This window comes from Pelobates fuscus, chromosome 4 (genome assembly GCF_036172605.1).
Source record: "Pelobates fuscus isolate aPelFus1 chromosome 4, aPelFus1.pri, whole genome shotgun sequence".
Classification (NCBI taxonomy): Eukaryota; Metazoa; Chordata; class Amphibia; order Anura; family Pelobatidae; genus Pelobates; species Pelobates fuscus.
Genome location: NC_086320.1, coordinates 65598832 through 65619343, shown reverse-complemented (window position 1 = coordinate 65619343; position 20512 = coordinate 65598832). Strand labels below are relative to the sequence as shown.

Here is a 20512-nt window from a genome sequence, read left to right as displayed (position 1 = left end):
TAAACATCGCCTAAGCGACAATCTGCCTGCCGAGAATAACCCACCGAGACCCGGGGGACGGTCCGCTTCCGAGGGGGCACACATCGACACCCAAATCTTGCAACTGACCCTGACGGAACCGCGGATAGGCCCGACGGCCTAATCTGAAGCAAAACGCACGCGGATAACGCGGGAGAGACGGACGCTCTCCCTCGGCCACAGTGCGAGACCACTTTCCGCATGGGACCCTGTTCCCCCCCTATAGACCGGTGGGGGTCATCCCGGTCCCCTACGCCCCGCAGCAGACATCAAAGCAGGCCCCAGCTGGTTTTCCCGCGCAAAAGATGTAGGGATGGTGAGCCTCCCAAGATGGCGGACGCACCCGAACAAACCTCACCAACGCAAGCACAGCATGGAGGCCAGATGCAAGCAGGTACCCACCTACAGACTGCTGACAAACATGAGACAAAAGGCCAGGCCATAGATGCACGACTTACCCCCAGCGAATGGGCAATTGACTTTCAAACCAGATTTGAGGCCATCTGCAAGTGGTTCTGGGCTAGACTAGAGATCAGACAACTGCCTCAAAAGTCACCAACGGGCGGCACAACAGCTAACTCACCCACAACAAGACAAGCAGACAGAGCCCCTCGCCCTAAAGAGCAACAGACCAGGGCGCAACTGAGGGGGTCCCAAACTGGGCCCAGAGCCACACTGGGTGTGAACAAAACAAGCCATCCTCACCGGCGAAAGAGTACAAAGCACCGACTGAAGCACCGGAGTGGGACCCTATGCAGCCACACAACCCGACAAACACCTCAGGCACATAAGCAGAAAGCTGAAGGGGGCAAACGGCAAACCCACTATCACCTCACAGTGCCCACAGCACCAGCTCACTCAGAAAGACCCAAGACCCCACAAGACCATGGGCGCTGGGTGGCAGACAACCGGCTACCCAGCGACCCCAAAGAGGGGGAAGCACCCCACACACACACCGCAACGCTGCGCCTCGCAACGGACTGAGTCCAAGAGCAAATAGCGAACACCGCAGGGGCATCGGCTAAAAGACTGAAGCAGCAACAGGAGGGGCGAGCTTGAATCACCGCACTCCACAAGCACCAACCCTACTTAAGACTCTCGGCACCTTAGAGGGTGCTGGACAAGACAAGGTTGCTGGACAAGACGACACCCCCCTGAAACCTACCTGCGGACATTCTCACTAGATTGATACCAAAATTTCTAGATTTTGTCACCTGATGTTACAGCGTATACATAATGTTTAGCGTTTTGGTGACCTCCAGCATTTAAAGGGTGTTTAGTACACTACCAGTTTAAGTGATCTGAATGTCAGGAATATGAGGATCTGCTTTTAAAAATGGCTTATCTCTGCCTTGAGTAGCACAGTACCTAGCTAACCTGTATAAACCGGGGCAACACATTTAACTAAATGTCTCTCACGTCTGCCCCCTTGCTAGCAGTTGTTATGTTTAACCTATTTAGTGAAGTACACGTGTTTATTATTTAGAGAAAGCAAACCCCCACTGTGATATACACATCTAGCCTAGTCTTCCCTATTACTCACTACTAGTGAATCATAGCCTGCTGCTCTACTAACTACAAATCACAATAGGATGTGTTTGATATAAACTAGCTTATCTGCCCACTATGTTGAAGCATGCTATTCCTATCACTTAAACATACCAATTGTGCAAGTACTTAAAGCATGTATCCAGTAAAAAGCGAACAGAATATAGTGCCTACATGTAGCCTTATCTATGTACCTATGTTATCAAAAATGTGCATCGCCTAGCGAATACCCTCTATGGTTTAAACTTGCTAATATAACATAAAATGAGGTCGACAATCCTAGGAGATTTCTGTAATCTGTCACGATGACCCTAACCTGTACAACTCTTGCAAGTCTCCCTCTCTTTTTTCTGTACCACCATAATCACATGCCTCAATAAAATAAAGAATTGAAAAAAAAATTGGAAAAAATAAGAATTTTAAAACAAATCTTAGTTCTACATGACTGTGAGTGTCATAATACTGTTTGCTTTTACTGCAATAATATACACATATTTGTATTCAGCGATGTCTCAAGTGTAAAACAGTTCCCCCTATGTACAGGTTTTATGGTGTTTTGGGAAGTTACAGGGTCAAATATAGCGTGTTACATATTTCAGTTTTTTTCACATTGAAATTCACAAGATTGGTTATGTTGCCTTTGAGACCGTATGGTAGCCCAGGAATAAGAATTACCCCCATGATGGCATACCATTTGCAAAAGTAGACAACCCAAGGTATTGCAATGGGGTATGTCCAGTCATTTTTAGTAACTGTGACTAAGTGGCTACTAAATAAGACTGAACATACCACATTTGCAATACCTTGGGTTGTCTACTATTGCAAATGGTGTGCCATCATGGGGGTAAATATCCTTCCTGGGCTACCGAACAGTCTCAAAGGCAACATAACCAACCTGGCAAATTTCAATTAGAAAAAACTGAAAAGCAAGCCTTATATTTGACTCTGTAACTTTTGAAAACCCCATAAAACCTGTACATGGGTACTGTTATACACGGGAGACTTCGATGAACACAAATATTAGTGTTTAAAAAAAGTAAAACGTATCACAACAATTATATATATATATATATTAATTTTAAAATACAGTTAGAACAAATTTACACACACATATATTTATTTATTTTTTTAATTTTATTTTTTAACATATTTACATACTTATTTTATATTATATATAAATATATATAATGAAAATTATATATATATTTAATTAATATCATTGTACGTGTACTCCAACCCCCTCTCCAACCACCCACCCCCAATCTGCGTCCACCCTACCCCCCTCTCCAACCACCCAGCCTCCATCTGCATCCACCCTTCCCCCCCCTCCAACCACCCAGCCCCCATCTGCATCCACCCTACCCCCCCTCTCCAACCACCCAGCCCCCATCTGCATCCACCCAGCCTCCAAACAAGTAATAGTAGCTCCCCTTATAAAATGTACTTACAGTTCTGAAGACTCAGGGCTGGCTTGGCCTCAGGGGTGCTGGCTGGCTTGGCCTCAGGGGTGCTGGCTGGCTTGGCTTCTTCTCCCTCCTCACCGTCACGGTCTAAATATCAAAATACACTTAGTTAAAGGACTGTTTGGGCGTTCTATGCCGCCCTCCGGCATTGAGATCCGGTTCCCTAAGGACAGCATAGAACGCCCGCCGTCCTTAATGGGTTAAACAAATGTGGTGATATTAGGGTTATTTGATTTATTTTTACACTAGCCCCCTGCCCCCTCCATTAACCCTTCCCCCCTTCTCCATCTACCCTTCTCCAGCCACCCAGCCCCATCTCCATCCACCCTCCCCCCCTCTCCAACCACCCAGCCCCCATCTGCATCCACCCTACCCCCCCTCCAACCACCCAGCCCCCATCTGCATCCACCCTACTCCCCCTCCAACCACCCACCCCCATCTGCATCCACCCTATCCCCAGCCCCCATCTGCATCCACCCTACCCCCCCTCCAACCACCCACCCCATCTGCATCCACCCTACCCCCCCTCCAACCACCCACCCCATCTGCATCCACCCTACCCCCCCTCCAACCACCCAGCCCCCATCTGCATCCACCCTACCCCCCCCCCCAACCACCCAGCCCCCATCTGCATCCACCCTACCCCCCCTCCCCTCCAACCACCCACCCCATCTGCATCCACCCTACCCCTCCAACCACCCACCCCCATCTGCATCCACCCTACCCCCCCCCCCCTCCAACCACCCAGCCCCCATCTGCATCCACCCAGCCTCCAAACAAGTAATAGTAAAATGTACTTACAGTTCTGAAGACTCAGGGCTGGCTTGGCCTCAGGGGTGCTGGCTGGCTTGGCTTCTTCTCCCTCCTCACCGTCACGGTCTAAATATCAAAATACACTTAGTTAAAGGACTGTTTGGGCGTTCTATGCCGCCCTCCGGCATTGAGATCCGGTTCCCTAAGGACAGCATAGAACGCCCGCCGTCCTTAATGGGTTAAACAAATGTGGTGATATTAGGGTTATTTGATTTATTTTTACACTAGCCCCCTGCCCCCTCCATTCACCCTTCCCCCCTTCTCCATCTACCCTTCTCCAGCCACCCAGCCCCATCTCCATCCACCCTCCCCCCCTCTCCAACCACCCAGCCCCCATCTGCATCCACCCTACCCCCCCTCCAACCACCCAGCCCCCATCTGCATCCACCCTACTCCCCCTCCAACCACCCACCCCCATCTGCATCCACCCTACCCCCCTCTCCAACCACTCAGCCCCCATCTGCATCCACCCTATCCCCCCCCTCCAACCACCCAGCCCCCATCTGCATCCACCCTACCCCCCCTCCAACCACCCACCCCATCTGCATCCACCCTACCCCCCCTCCAACCACCCACCCCATCTGCATCCACCCTACCCCCCCCTCCAACCACCCAGCCCCCATCTGCATCCACCCTACCCCCCCTCCAACCACCCAGCCCCCATCTGCATCCACCCTACCCCCCCTCCCCTCCAACCACCCACCCCATCTGCATCCACCCTACCCCCCCTCCCCTCCAACCACCCACCCCATCTGCATCCACCCTACCCCCCCCAACCACCCACCCCCATCTGCATCCACCCTACCCCCCCCCCTCCAACCACCCAGCCCCCATCTGCATCCACCCTACCCCCCCTCCAACCACCCAGCCCCCATCTGCATCCACCCTACCCCCCCTCCCCTCCAACCACCCACCCCATCTGCATCCACCCTACCCCCCCTCCCCTCCAACCACCCACCCCATCTGCATCCACCCTACCCCCCCCCCAACCACCCACCCCCATCTGCATCCACCCTACCCCCCCCCCCCTCCAACCACCCAGCCCCCATCTGCATCCACCCAGCCTCCAAACAAGTAATAGTAAAATGTACTTACAGTTCTGAAGACTCAGGGCTGGCTTGGCCTCAGGGGTGCTGGCTGGCTTGGCTTCTTCTCCCTCCTCACCGTCAAGGTCTCACCCACGCGTTACACAACGCCGTGACTCCGCCTCCGCGTGACGTCACGACAGTCCGCGTAGCCGCGTACGCAAAGGGCAGGGGAGGTCGAGGAGGAGCAACCCGGAAGTAAGTCCTCCGTCCGCTCCTGCGTCCTCACTCCTTCACTATGCGATGCCGCTTGCATAGTGAAGGCTCTGTCTGCTCAGGAGGAGCACCGGCTGGGCTCAAGAGGCAGCTGCCCTTGTCCTGCAGGAGCAAAGGGAACGGCGTTCCTGCCATGAAAAAAGTGCAGGAACGCCGTTCCCACGCGTTCCTGCAGGACTCGAGCCCTGGCATCCACCACACACTTCTCAATGATTGACAATATTTTTACAATGAAAATTAATAAATGGGTGTCACTTCAATTCATAAATATGGAATATGTATAACCAGATGCATTCATATTCAGTCAATATAAAAAAAAACTGTGATGTAATTCCAGTAAAATACAAGTTTAGCAGGCTAAGATTGCCACAAGGCATATGTATGTATATGTGTTTGTAGTACACGTAGCTAAGATACTGTTATCACTGTACTGACCAGGTGCAGGAATGTAAGAACTGGAATTACGCGTCCCTCTCCTTTGTATCAGATGAGCCACGTGGTTAGACCGGATGGATGAGTTTAGACTCTATTTATTAAATAGGTTAAGGGTATGTGTGGGTGTAGTTAATTGTGGGAGGAGCTACAGTGCTATATAAGGAATGTACTCTATGTATTCAGTACTCAGACTTTGCTGTATTTTGGTGACGCTAGTCCCTCTGAGTCCCGATCGGTGATCCAATAAAGAATCTCTTCCTTCCTGAAGAAACCTGTGTCCATCTCTCTGTGCTTGGCTTCCGTCAGTTTCTCCGGTATCATTTGGTGCATTGGCCGGGAAGCTCATCGTTCAACGGTAGCTGAGAGGCAGAGGCGTGAGACGGTCTATCTTTGCCCACGTTCTCTACGGCTGCACCCCTGAACTTCTGCGTGGACCTCCCTTCGTCTCGGCGCCACTGGTCTGTTGTCCAGGAGATCATCGGCCTCTACGTGAGAAGTGCTGGGGTGTCCCCGTCGATGAGTGTGAACTCAGGTTCAGGAACGAGGAGGTAAGACAACTGCTGTTTTAGACGGCAGGACCCACTAGGGGTATACCGATTGTGCGGTAGGCCCAAAGGGGTTTTGAATCTGTGTATCTGCCCCCTCTGTCGGAGGGAAGGAGCGAAGGCGCACCGCTCGATCGAACGCTCTTTAGTCAGACCGTTTGATTTGGTTAGTCAGGCGGGGTCCTGGTGTAAGATAGCCCTAGCCGGACACCGGTGTCTTGTCTAGACTAGCGTTCTAGGGTGTATATTACGTTCGCTAGGTCGGAGGGACCGGGAGACTAAGCGGCGCCTGTGTAAATTCGGTTCGCTAGTTCTCATCCTATCTGGGCTAAGTGGGAAGGCGTGTAAATTTGGAACCCACTAGACTTTTGATAGTGCGACTAAGAGGCGCCTGTGTAAATTCGGTTCTCTAGCTCGCTATATATGTGGTGATTGGGCAGTGTGGCTAACCAAAACGGGTGTATATAGTTTTAGGTAGTCCATTCAAGGTACTGGCCAATAGTTTAGTTGGGAATTGTAAATGTGTTAACGATTGTTTTAGTAAAGTGTATATCTTGTTAGATAGCGCGAGCTCAGCCGTCTAGCGAGAGTGTTAATAGTGTGTTGCTGTATTATAGTGCACGGTACCATAACCCTGTATATTTACTGACATTATATAATAAGTACTAATCATTGTCGTCCATTGCATGTTTAACACCATAACCACTAATAATTGTATTGTGACCTTAACTTGTGCTTTGACCTATGCTAACCGTACTGTAACCGCTATTTGTAAAAGACGATGTTACTGGGGTGTGTTATAGACGGGTAATTCGTATATAGAGAATTATAGCGTGGGTGACTGTATAGTTACGCCAAAGGGCATAATATTGATTATATAGTGACTGGTGTAACAGCTGTGTGTGTACGGGAATTCCCTGAGTGTTTATTGTTATTGTGTACGTTTCACTTGGTAACCGTACCACGTGGTGCTGTTGCCAGAGGAAACGGGTGTGACTGTTGAATAGTACGCGTGTATAGTATTCGTTGTCGACGACGTTCCATTGTTAAGTATGGGTGCGTCGCAGTCAACGATTCCGGATCCCTTAGGATGTATGGTTAAGAATTTTAAAAAGGGATTCAAAGTTTGTGATTTTGGGGTAAAGATGTCTCCTGTACGTTTGGTCACTTTGTGTACTAGGGAGTGGCCTACTTTGGTTGCGGCATGGCCGCCACGTGGCAGTTTGGATCCAACTCTGGTACAGCGCTTACACGTGGCTGTATCGGGTAGGCCTGAACTTTACGGCCAGTTTCCTTATATTGACTGTTGGAGACAGGCCGTAAATGACTCGCCAAAATGGCTCCAGACATGCCACGAGGAGCAGTGTCGCCTCATGGTAGCTAGGACTTGCTCGTCCACTAGGACTGGTGTTAGGCCCATTTTGGACACGCCCCCTGAGTCCGAGATCCCTTTGCCGCCCCCTTACTTTCCGTTAAGAAGAAGTGACGCAAACGCAGGAAGTCCTGCACCCCTCCCCTCATTACCCTCATCCACTTCCGCTTCCTCCTCCAGTACAGGATCCACCCCCCCTCGTACTAAATCTCCCCTTCCGGAACCAGAACCCACCCCCATTAGAAACGAATATCCTGATTTGGCGCCACTTCAGACTTCCGGTCAAGCTTCATCTAGCTCGGCCCGAAGTGTTCTATTCACTACCTTTTCCCAAAACCAACCTCCCACATCCCCATACCCTATATCTCCCCGACCGGAACCCATGACTGACGCTTCCCTACGTAGCCCCATCCAAACCCGACAGTTGACTGGTGCCCAACAATTAAAGCACTATCAGATGCCTCTTCGCTTAAATCCCGGGTCAGCTTATATCGATGCCGCAGGTCAAATGGCACACGCTGACCCTGTCTTCGTATATGTCCCTTTCACCACTACCGACCTTTTAAACTGGAAGACCCATAATTCCTCGTATACTGAGAAACCACGAGCCATGACTGATCTGTTCACCTCAATAGTACAGACACATAATCCGACATGGGCTGATTGCCAGCAGTTATTAATGACTTTATTTAACAATGAGGAAAGGACAAGAATAAATCAAGCAGCCATTAAAGCATTAGAGGATAGAGCCCGTGCTTTGAACCAAGCCAATCCAGCAGCATGGGCCGCGACACACTATCCCAACACCGATCCCGATTGGAACGTAAATGGTGCTGATATGGTTCAACTCAGAGCCTATAGAGACGCTATAATTGCTGGCATGAAAGCCGGAGGAAAGAAAGCCATTAACATGTCGAAGACAGTTGAGGTGATCCAGAAAAGCGATGAAGCGCCCAGTGTCTTTTATGACCGATTATTGGAGGCGTACCGCTTGTACACCCCCTTTAATCCGGAAGACGCAGACAATTCCCGAATGGTTAACTCCGCCTTTGTCAGCCAAGCTTACGGAGATATTAAGCGCAAGCTACAAAAGTTAGAAGGGTTTGCAGGTATGTCCATCACCCAACTAATGGAGGTAGCAAATAAGGTCTATATGAACAGGGATACAGAAAGTAAGAAAGAGGAAGAGCGCAAGATGCGTAAAAAGGCTGATATGCTAGCGGTAGCGATCGCAGGCGTAGATAAACGGGGCCCAGATAGAGGCAATAATAGATGGAGTAGGGAGCCTTTGAGTAGGGATCAATGCGCGTATTGCAAGGAAGAAGGGCATTGGAGGAACGAATGTCCGCAAAGAGAGCAGTACGAGAGAGACCAACCCAGGGCAGGCTACGGAAACTTTAGAGGTAGAGCGAGAGGTAGAGGAGGCCCCGGGGGGAGTAATGGTTATAGAGGGAGTAATGGGAACAGAGGAAGTGTTAGGGAAGACAGGTATATTCCAGCAGCGCAAAGGTCCCGCGATAGAGAAGGTAGGGACTTTGTAGGATTGGCTGACACTGTCATGGAGGACTATTGATACCGACCGGGCTCCATCCCCCTTGGTCGAGCGGAGCCTATGGTCGATGTATCAATAGGGGGGAAAAGGAGTGCGTTCATGATCGACACTGGTGCTGAACATTCAGTGGTGACTAATCTAGTTGCTCCTCCATCTGGAAGGACTATTACTGTGATAGGAGCAACTGGAAGAAGTGCTGAAAAACCGGTTCTTAAAAGTCGACTCTGTACATTGGGAGGCCACGTAGTAAAACACCAATTCCTTTATATGCCTGAATGTCCAGTCCAATTGCTGGGACGTGATATGCTATCAAAATTACAAGCGCAGATTACGTTCCTACCAAATGGAACAACATCCTTAAAGTTTAATGGACCTTCAGGTATTATGACTTTATCCGTACCAAAGGAAGAAGAGTGGCGACTTTATACAGTGTTGACTAGCCAAAACCCTAGGAGTGATGAGACATTGTTTAACATACCAGGAGTTTGGGCAGAGAACAACCCACCAGGACTGGCCCGCAATATTCCACCAATAAAAATTGAACTGAAACATGGGGTTTATCCAGTGAGCCTAAGACAATATCACATTCCGCAGAAGGCTAAGAAGAACATCCAATCCTATCTGGATAAGTTCATACGGTATGGTATCCTAAAATTCTGTACTTCCCCCTGGAACACCCCATTGCTGCCTGTTCAAAAGCCCGGTACAGATGAGTATCGACCTGTACAGGACTTAAGAGCAGTCAATGATGCGGTTGTTAGCATACATCCAGTTGTACCCAATCCATATAACCTGCTTGCTTTAATTCCGGGCGGGGCTACTTACTTCACAGTCTTAGATCTCAAAGATGCCTTCTTTTGCCTCCGAATTGCCGCAGAAAGCCAATGTATTTTCGCTTTCCAATGGGAGAACGCTGTAACGGGCTCAAAACGCCAAATGACTTGGACAAGACTGCCCCAAGGGTTTAAAAATTCACCTACCCTATTTGGTTCAGCTCTAAGTCAAGATCTACTGGATTTCGAGTCTATCCCAGGAGAATGTGTATTGTTACAATATGTAGATGACTTGTTGATAGCAGCAGTTACAAAAGAAAAATGTCAGCAAGCAACGCACGATCTACTACATATTCTCTGGAAGGCAGGATACAAGGTGTCTAGAAAGAAGGCTCAGTTGTGTTTGCCAACTGTCAAGTATCTAGGATTCCATATCTCTGAAGGTCAAAGAATTATGGGGCCAGAGAGAAAAGAAGCTGTCTGCCAAATACCAATACCCAAGAATAGAAGACAAGTGCGAGAATTCTTGGGGGCAGCAGGCTTCTGTAGGATATGGATTCCCAGCTATGCGATACTGGCAAAACCTCTGTACGCAGCCATCAAAGGTACAGAGCACGACCCCTTCTTATGGACCCAAGAACAGCAAACGGCATTTGAAGATGTGAAGAAGGCTTTGATGAGTGCCCCAGCATTAGGTCTACCTGATCACACACGACCATTCTACTTATATGTACACGAGCAAAGAAGAATGGCTGTGGGAGTATTGACACAGTACTTGGGATCATGGCAAAGACCTGTTGCCTACATGTCTAAGCAACTGGATGCAGTGGCCAGCGGACTTCCACCTTGTCTAAGAGCCGTAGCTGCAGCCGCCCTGCTAGTAGCTGAAGCCGATAAACTCACTCTGGGTCAAGAACTTTATGTACGAGTCCCACATGCAGTACAGACGTTGTTGGATTACAAAGGAAATCATTGGTTTAGTAACAGCCGTATGACCAAGTATCAAGCAATGTTGTGTGAAAACCCAAGAGTGCATTTAGAGACTGTAAACACCTTAAATCCAGCTACCCTTTTGCCGCAACCTACTGAAAGTCAACATGATTGTTTGGAAGTAATGGATGAAGTATTTTCAAGTAGACCAGATCTTCGTGATTTTCCCATCCAGAACCCCGATGTTCAATATTACACCGACGGCAGTAGTTATGTGAAAGAAGGGATCCGCTATGCAGGATATGCAGTGACAACAATAGACAAGGTGATAGAAGCTCGGCCACTGGCGAAAGGAACATCAGCACAAAAGGCAGAATTAATAGCACTAACACGAGCGTTACAATTGGCTGAAGGTTTAAGAGTAAATATCTATACGGACTCTAAGTATGCGTTTTTAACCACTCATGCCCACGGAGCTTTGTATAAAGAAAGAGGACTACTGAATTCAGAAGGCAAAGAAATCAAGTACGCAGCTGAAATCCTACAACTATTGGAAGCAGTGTGGGAGCCGAAAGAAGTCGGTATCATACATTGTCGAGCGCATCTGAGAGGAGATGGTGATGTAACCAAGGGAAATCGGATGGCAGATAGTGCAGCTAAGCGTGCTGCTGAATCAGGAAGACAGGAGTATGTGGGGCATATAGCTGCTCTTATACCAACTCCACTGTCCCAATGGACTCCAGTTTATACAGCTCAAGAAGAGGAGTGGTTAAAGACTGAACCGGGAAAGTATCTGGAGAACAAGTGGTATCAGCTAGAAGATGGAAGAATAGTTATACCAGCATCGCTAGCGGTAGAAATTGTCCAAAATTATCACAACGGGACACATTCTGGGAGAGACAGTACTGAAGAATCTCTCAGGAAACATTTCTACATACCAAGATTGTCCAACTTGACTCAGGCCATTGTACGCAGATGTGTAACGTGTGCTAAGAATAATGCAAGACAAGGACCAGTAAAGCCACCAGGAGTCCAGTTTATGGGGGGACTCCCCATGTCCGATCTACAAATAGACTTTACAGTAATGCCTAAATCGGGTGGACATCGTTACCTGTTGGTAATTGTGTGCACCTATTCAGGCTGGGTAGAAGCATGTCCTACTCGTACAGAGAAAGCAGGAGAAGTTGTAAGATTCCTGCTACGAGAAATAATACCCCGATATGGACTACCCTGTTCTATAGGATCGGACAATGGTCCAGCTTTTGTTCACCAGTGCCTACAACAACTGACTCATATGCTTGGTATAAAGTGGAGGCTTCATACTGCATATAGACCCCAGAGTTCTGGTAAGGTAGAGAGAATGAATAGAACTATAAAGAACCAGTTGGCTAAAATGTGTCAGGAAACCCAACTTAAGTGGAACGTTCTCTTACCCATAGCTTTATTGCGAATCCGCAGTACCCCTACCAGAAGGATGGGCCTCTCTCCTTTTGAAATCATGTATGGGCGACCACCTCCCGTACTTGGTAACTTAAGGGGGGACTTGAGTCAGTTGGGAGAAGGAATTACCCGGCAGCAGGTTGTAGAGTTGGGTAAGACTATGGAGGAGGTACAGAAATGGGTACAAGATAGATTACCTGTGAATATTTATCCCCCTGTTCATAGTTATCATCCAGGAGACCAAGTGTGGATTAAAGAGTGGAATAATGTACCGTTAGGGCCCAAGTGGAGAGGTCCTTATGTTGTTCTTTTGTCTACCCCTACAGCGATAAAAGTAGCCGAAGTAACTCCGTGGATACATCACTCCAGGGTTAAACCAGCAGCAGTCGATTCTTGGCAAATTACAGCAGATCCAGAGAATCCCTGCAAGATCCGGTTGAAACGCACTACTCAGTCGGAGTAACGAGGAATTATTGTGGATTACAAATTTTATTGTTACAGGTGTGAGTGAGAAGGCCATAATAAAGCCTGTCCGCTTACCAACACATAGTGTATAAGCCAGGAAAGTCTCGAAGGGACACCTGTGAAGACGAGCAGAACTCCATTCCCTGCAGCCCTCACATCCTGGAAGCTGAGGCGCCATCGCACGGACGAAGACTGAGGATGACGGCGAAAGATGTGCTTTTGATTGTGTTTATTTATATGTGTTTTTATATTCAGGAAGGTAGAGGTACCGACACTCCTAGCTGTGAGGTATGCATTAAGACTACGAGAACAGGTAACCATATTTCCCAAACCCTAATTTGGCATTCACAATACGAATGTAAAGGAGAGGTATCAAGATGTAGATACCTAAATATAGACTATAGTGTGTGCCATTTAGGAGTAGGAGAACCTAAGTGCTTCAGTCCAGAGTATCAACCTCGTACAATTTGGTTGACTCTCAGGAATGGAGATCCTCAGGGGACCCTAATTAATAAGACGGTGTTAGAATCCGTACATTCTTCGGGTGTTCTGCTATTTGATGCATGTAAGGCGATATCAAGTGGTAGAAAACCGTGGAATGTATGTGGGGATCTTAGATGGGAGAGGACGTATGGGTCTAATGATAAATATATTTGTCCCAGTAGTAAAAATAAATATGTGAGTCCTAGATGCCCAAATAAAGACTATAACTTTTGTCCATATTGGTCTTGTGTGGGGTGGGCGACTTGGGGACAGACAGTAGATAAAGACATGATAGTGACTAAGTTGCCGACTAGCCCTTATTGTAAGTCTATGGAATGCAACCCAGTCCATATACTTATTAATAACCCCGACAAGTTCCTAGATAAGTATGGAAATTTATTTGGGTTTCAGATATACGGGACGGGTTTAGATCCTGGGACATTATTGTTTATAGGAATAGAGACTGATACGGTATCCTCCCAGACTCATCAAGTATACCATTCCTTTTATGAAGAGATGAGTATAGATAATAAGATCCCCCATAACGCTAAAAACCTGTTCATTGACCTAGCTGAAAGTATTGCCGGTAGTCTTAATGTTACCAACTGCTATGTGTGTGGAGGTACTAACATGGGAGACCAATGGCCTTGGGAAGCAAAGGAGGTAATGTCCGGTTCTGAGGCAGTTGACCAATTAATATCTTCACAAGCCGATTATCAGATGAGTGTTAGAGGTAAATCTGAGTGGAGATTAAAGACCTCCATCATAGGTTATGTTTGCATAGCAAGGAAAGGAATAATGTATAATACTTCTGTAGGAGAATTAACTTGTCTAGGGCAAAAAGCTTATGATGATGATACTAAAAATACAACTTGGTGGTCGGCTTCAAATGTCTCAGAACCATCTAACCCGTTTGCTAGATATGCCAGTTTAAAGGATGTGTGGTTTGATTTATCCATCACATCTACCTGGAGAGCCCCAGCAAATTTGTACTGGATCTGTGGTAAGAAAGCCTATTCGGAGTTGCCACAGGACTGGGAAGGGGCATGTGTGTTGGGTATGCTCAAACCATCCTTCTTCTTGTTACCGATTGAAACAGGTGAGACTTTAGGTGTTAAAGTGTATGATGTGAATCATAGGAAGAAAAGGGGACCCTTAGAGATAGGCACCTGGGAAGATAATGAATGGCCTCCCCAGCGTATCATAGATTATTATGGGCCAGCCACGTGGGCTGAGGATGGTACCTTTGGTTATAGAACCCCAATTTATATGCTCAACCGTATTATAAGATTACAGGCGGTGGTTGAGATTATCACAAATGAGACATCACAAGCGCTCAATCTTCTAGCGAAGCATAACACCAGGATGAGGACAGCAGTCTACCAAAATAGATTAGCCTTGGATTACCTTTTGGCAGTAGAGGGAGGTGTATGTGGGAAGTTTAACCTAAGTAATTGCTGTCTTCAAATAGATGACGAAGGGCAAGCAATAGCTGAGCTTACTAGCCATATGGTTAAACTAGCGCATGTGCCTACTCAGGTATGGAAAGGGTACAATCCAAGTAGTTGGTTTGGTAGCTGGTATGAGTGGTTTGGAGGGCTTAAGGCAGTGGTAGGTGGAGTCCTACTAATTTTAATGTTGTGTCTACTCCTGCCGTGTCTTATACCCTTAGTAGTTAGGTCTGTGCAAAGCCTGATAGGAACTATAGCAGAGAGGAAGGCTGCTGCACAGATAATGGCCATATATAAGTATAAGGCTTTAGATCAGGGAGAACCAATGCAGGAAGATGAGTGTTAAAAGATTCACATCATAAGATAAGTCTGGTCTGGTTCATGGTAACCTGAGGTATATGCAAACCAAGGTTAAGTGATGCCTCAAGTAATTGTGAAATATCAGAGGCATCAAAGGGGGGAATGTGATGTAATTCCAGTAAAATACAAGTTTAGCAGGCTAAGATTGCCACAAGGCATATGTATGTATATGTGTTTGTAGTACACGTAGCTAAGATACTGTTATCACTGTACTGACCAGGTGCAGGAATGTAAGAACTGGAATTACGCGTCCCTCTCCTTTGTATCAGATGAGCCACGTGGTTAGACCGGATGGATGAGTTTAGACTCTATTTATTAAATAGGTTAAGGGTATGTGTGGGTGTAGTTAATTGTGGGAGGAGCTACAGTGCTATATAAGGAATGTACTCTATGTATTCAGTACTCAGACTTTGCTGTATTTTGGTGACGCTAGTCCCTCTGAGTCCCGATCGGTGATCCAATAAAGAATCTCTTCCTTCCTGAAGAAACCTGTGTCCATCTCTCTGTGCTTGGCTTCCGTCAGTTTCTCCGGTATCAAAACCATACAATTTATTTAACATAGTTTGTGCAAATTCTAAATGCAGACTTTGTAACATTTTTTCTGCTAATTAGATAAACTCTTTCAGATTATTGTGAAAACTTTTTTTTTTTTTTTTTTTTTACAGATAATTGCAACATCATTGGTTTGTTATTTTGTGGATATGGAGAATGTTTATGGAATAAATGTTGTGGGACCGATTCCAACAGGGTAATTAAATAATTGCATTTAATACCGTGTTTCCCCGAAAATAGGACCTACCCCGAAAATAAGCCCTAGCCGAATTTTCGGGGTGGGCTGCAATATAAGCCCTACCCCGAAAATAAGACCTAGGCATTTTACCTTTGGCGGGACTTCCTTCTTCTATGAGGAGGGGGAGGAGCGTTGCGGGCCGCGGCATCGCGCAGCGTGATGACGACGTGCGCAGCGCCGTCAGTCTGCCTTCACGGATCTTCAGCGGAAGGATCCATTCCGGGCGGTGAGGCACCCAGTGGTCGGACTCTTTGAACTGTGAGTAGATACCGGTATTTTATGCCTGGGACTTAATTAATTAAAGGGGGGGGGGTGAATTAATTAAAGGGGGGGTGAATTAATTAAAGGGGGGGTGAATTAATTAAAGAGAGGGTGGATTAATTAAAGGGGTGGTGGATTAATTAAAGGGGGGTGGATTAATTAGAGGGGGTGTGTGGATTAATTAGAGGGGTGTGTGGATTAATTAGAGGGGGGGTGTGGATTAATTAGAGGGGGGGTGTGGATTAATTAGAGGGGGGTGTGGATTAATTAGAGGGGGGTGTGGATTAATTAGAGGGGGTGTGTGGATTAATTAGATGGGGTGGAATAATTAGAGGGGTGGATTAATTAAAGGGGGGTGGATTAATTAAAGGGGGGTGGATTAATTAAAGGGGGGTGGATTAATTAAAGGGAGGGTGGATTAATTAAAGGGAGGGTGGATTAATTAAAGGGAGGGTGGATTAATTAAAGGGAGGGTGGATTAATTAAAGGGGTGGTGGATTAATTAGAGGGGGTGGATTAATTAGAGGGAGGGTGAATTAATTAAAGGGGGGGTGGATTAATTAAAGGGGGTGGATTAATTAAAGGGGTGGTGGATTAATTAAAGGGGTGGTGGATTAATTAAAGGGGTGGTGGATTAATTAGAGGGAGGGTGAATTAACTAAAGGGGGGGTGGATTAATTAAAGGGGGGTGGATTAATTAAAGGGGTGGTGGATTAATTAGAGGGTGTGTGGATTAATTAAAGGGGGTGGATTAATTAAAGGGGGTGGATTAATTAGAGGGGGTGGATTTATTAAAGAGGGGGGTGGATTAATTAAAGGGGGGGTGCATTAATTAGAGGGGGTGGATTTATTAAAGGGGGGTGGATTAATTAGAGGGGGTGGATTAATTAGAGGGAGGGTGGATTAATTAAAGGGGGGTGGATTAATTAAAGGGGTGGTGGATTAATTAAAGGGGGGTGGATTAATTAAAGGGAGGGTGGATTAATTAAAGGGAGGGTGGATTAATTAAAGGGGTGGTGGATTAATTAAAGGGGTGGTGGATTAATTAGAGGGGGTGGATTAATTAGAGGGAGGGTGAATTAATTAAAGGGGGGTGGATTAATTAAAGGGGTGGTGGATTAATTAAAGGGGTGGTGGATTAATTAAAGGGGTGGTGGATTAATTAAAGGGGTGGTGGATTAATTAGAGGGGGTGGATTAATTAGAGGGAGGGTGAATTAATTAAAGGGGGGTGAATTAATTAAAGGGGGGTGGATTAATTAAAGGGGGGTGGTTTAATTAAAGGGGTGGTGGATTAATTAGAGGGTGTGTGGATTAATTAAAAGGGGTGGATTAATTAAAGGGGGTGGATTAATTAGAGGGGGTGGATTTATTAAAGAGGGGGGTGGATTAATTAAAGGGGGGGTGCATTAATTAGAGGGGGCGGATTTATTAAAGGGGGGTGGATTAATTAGAGGGGGTGGATTAATTAGAGGGGGTGGATTAATTAAAGGGGGGGGGGTGGATTAATTAAAGGGGGGGTTCAATGTACATACCGGAACCATAAATAAATAAGCCCTACCCTGAAAATAAGCCCTAGTGTGTTTTGTGTGACTAAAATTAATATAAGACCCGGTCTTATTTTCGGAGAAACACGGTACACTCAATGAATTTCCATGTTTGAAGGGGTAGTGCAATATAATATCTATTCATTATTATTCCTTTTCAGAATACCATTCCCTCAGGTTCCGCCAATGGATACTTTAACGAATGTTGTGGTTGAAGCCTTTAGCTTTGCATTGGTTGGATACACTGTGTCAATATTTCTGGCTCATAACTCAGCAAAGAAATTCAATTATCGCATTGATGAAAACCAGGTACAACACAATGCAAAGGTGTATAATGCCCAGACATGCTTATCACTGAATGTTATTGTTTCATAAGCTTATGGCTGGGGTATCACGTACATAGAATTTGAACAGGACTATATAGTAAATGGGAAACAAGTAGCAGAAATTAAGTACTATTTTTGGCTGGTAGCACCTTCTGTATCAGCCAAGTTTATGCACAGGGCTGGTTTAGTTTTACATGATATTATATTTATATTATATTAAGTTTAGTTTTACATTATATTATATTGAAATGCAAAATGTAGCAAAAATGTTTTTTATTTCTCTGTCCCATTCAGATTCTCACCTGCCAAGAAGGTTTCTCAATATTGCGCTCTACTTTGTCCCTGTGCCACATCCCCACTTCCACATATATATATTATTTTCATCCGGGCATCGGTATTTCTTGTATGTGTGCCTATGCTCACATACTAATATAATTTCAGATTCTTTGTGAATACCAAATAGTAATCTGCATTATTTATTTATTTAATTCTGACAATGAATTGTATGTCATTTCTGTTAACTGCTTGGGAATATCCCAAAGGTAAGTCTCGAGAGAATTGAAACTTACCTGGCAGACCACTTTAAAGAGAGCCAACCTATCAGAGTGCTCTACTGAGATTCCAAAGCGTGGGAAGGCCTTCATAAAGAGTTTTTGCACCTTGAACCCTCGTTCTGCTCAGAGCTCTTAATTTATTTTTTAAAGGGAACAAATACCCCTTTTTATTTTACATGGGCATGGTGCCTTTGTAGTGATTGGCAGAAAAGGCTGCCTAGTTGCTAATGTTTATTTACAGAGAGCAGCCAGCAGCTGCTCACTGTTTAGTAGATATACTCGTGCCCACTGCATGGCCTGTTGGGGTATAAGAGAGATTTTAAAGCTCAATTTTTTTTTAAATCAATTTAAAGTGGCTGCTGACTAGCTGCCACATGGTTAATCCTTGTGCAGCCAAAGGTTTCTGTAACTATTTTAATTATTTAAAAACAAAAACAAAAAAATGTAAACTATTTGCCTGCTGGCTGCTTGTACTGACAGTGGGCAAATAGTTCAAATTTTTAAAATCCGTCCCCTGATTTGAACCATCTGGGCCAGTATTAGAACCATCCGAGTTTAGATTTCAGTCATCGGGCAGCTTTTGGTCCAGCTGAAATCCAGACCATATTGAAGTTCATTTGGTGCAAAATCAGGACGTCTAAATGTTGCATTCCAAATGGCCCTGTATGCGGCCAAATGGTTCTACCCCATTTGGTATTGGGCCATATAGAGTTTAGATGAAATAATGAAGCATAAGACATGTCACCTTCTTTGCTTTTACAGGAGCTTCTTGCTCATGGACTCAGCAATGTTATTCCATCTTTTCTATTTTGTATACCGAATGCAGCAGCTCCGGCCCGTACGTTTCTTTTATACAACAATGGGGCGAAGACACAGGTCAGTACTATAAGTTTCTGGGCCGCATTCTCAATGGAAAATAAAATAAGACTTGAATAGCCTACAACAATAAGTTCCAATGACAGACCATTTATACAGGAGATATGAATCTATTATACACTGACCACCCATAACATAAAAACCACTGACAGGCGAAGTGAAGAACATTGATTATATTGTTACAGAGGCACCTGTCAAGGGGTGGGATATATTAAGCAGCAAGTGAACAGTCAGTTCTTGAAAAAATATGTTGGAAGCAGGAAAAATGTGCAAGCAATAAGAACCATCTCAACTTGGCTACTGCTGCCTTCACTTTCCACATCCTTTCCTAGCTCCTCTTTTGGTCCTTGGTATTTGTTCACTTTCTCATGTTCCTTCTTGTTTTTATGGTTACTGTGTCCTGCCACATCCACCACCACTGCAGTTTTTTGTTATTTGTCTGCATTCTTGCTTCTACTTGCTTCTACTCATCTGGTGTTGAGTGCCTGTTCCTGTGCTGCTAGGATTAGTGCCTCAGTGCTGTATTTTAGTTCAGCTTTTTCCAACCACTAATAAATCTATCTCTCCTCTCAATTCTTCTGATAGGACTACATTCTGTTCCTCTGCGTGCATTCTAGCAGTCAGTGTAGTGGAGGAAGGGAAGGAAGGGCTCTGAGCTCACTAAACACACTACAAGGATACAACAACAGCCTGTATAGTATAGATGCTTGATGTAACTGTATAAACAGTATTGTTATGATCAATGTTCTGGTTCCAATTCTTGAAATTATATCTGGTTCCTTAGAGATATTCTTTACAAAGATTCCAAAGATAGGATGTTTGATCATTTTAGCTCCAACTTTTTAGAAACCCGATGTAAGTGATATTATTTGCTAATATTTCAGATACCATATCATTTTTAAGATAAGAGATAATTATTGAAGTTGTTAAAGATGTATGACTTCCCACTATTTCTGTAGAATAATTGAAAATTATAACTGGGCAAATGCTTATCTTTTTCATTTTGTGGCTATCCCAGAACACTCAATTAAGACACCAAATATTTGTTTTAAACTAAACTTTTGTATTTGTTTTGTATACTATAGTTTTAAATAAATTGTATGCTATTTTTTTTAAATGAAAAGAACTTGACCTTTAAAAGAAGTTGTTGGGAAAAAGAATACCACTGGAATTTTCCAGATGCATTGACATCAATGTACCTTGTATTTCT

At 45.5% G+C, this 20512-nt stretch overlaps 1 protein-coding gene across 3 annotated transcripts in view; it reads left to right on the top strand.

Annotated features, from left to right (window-relative positions):
* Window positions 1–20512, top strand: part of SLC26A7 (solute carrier family 26 member 7) — a 64725-nt gene that overhangs the window by 22697 nt on the left and 21516 nt on the right. For all 3 annotated transcript variants that reach the window (XM_063451260.1, XM_063451259.1, XM_063451262.1), the window contains 3 exons: window positions 15615–15697; window positions 17708–17855; window positions 19189–19302. In XM_063451260.1, the coding sequence (XP_063307330.1) occupies window positions 15615–15697; window positions 17708–17855; window positions 19189–19302 (345 nt within the window). The remainder of the gene's footprint in view (window positions 1–15614; window positions 15698–17707; window positions 17856–19188; window positions 19303–20512) is intronic.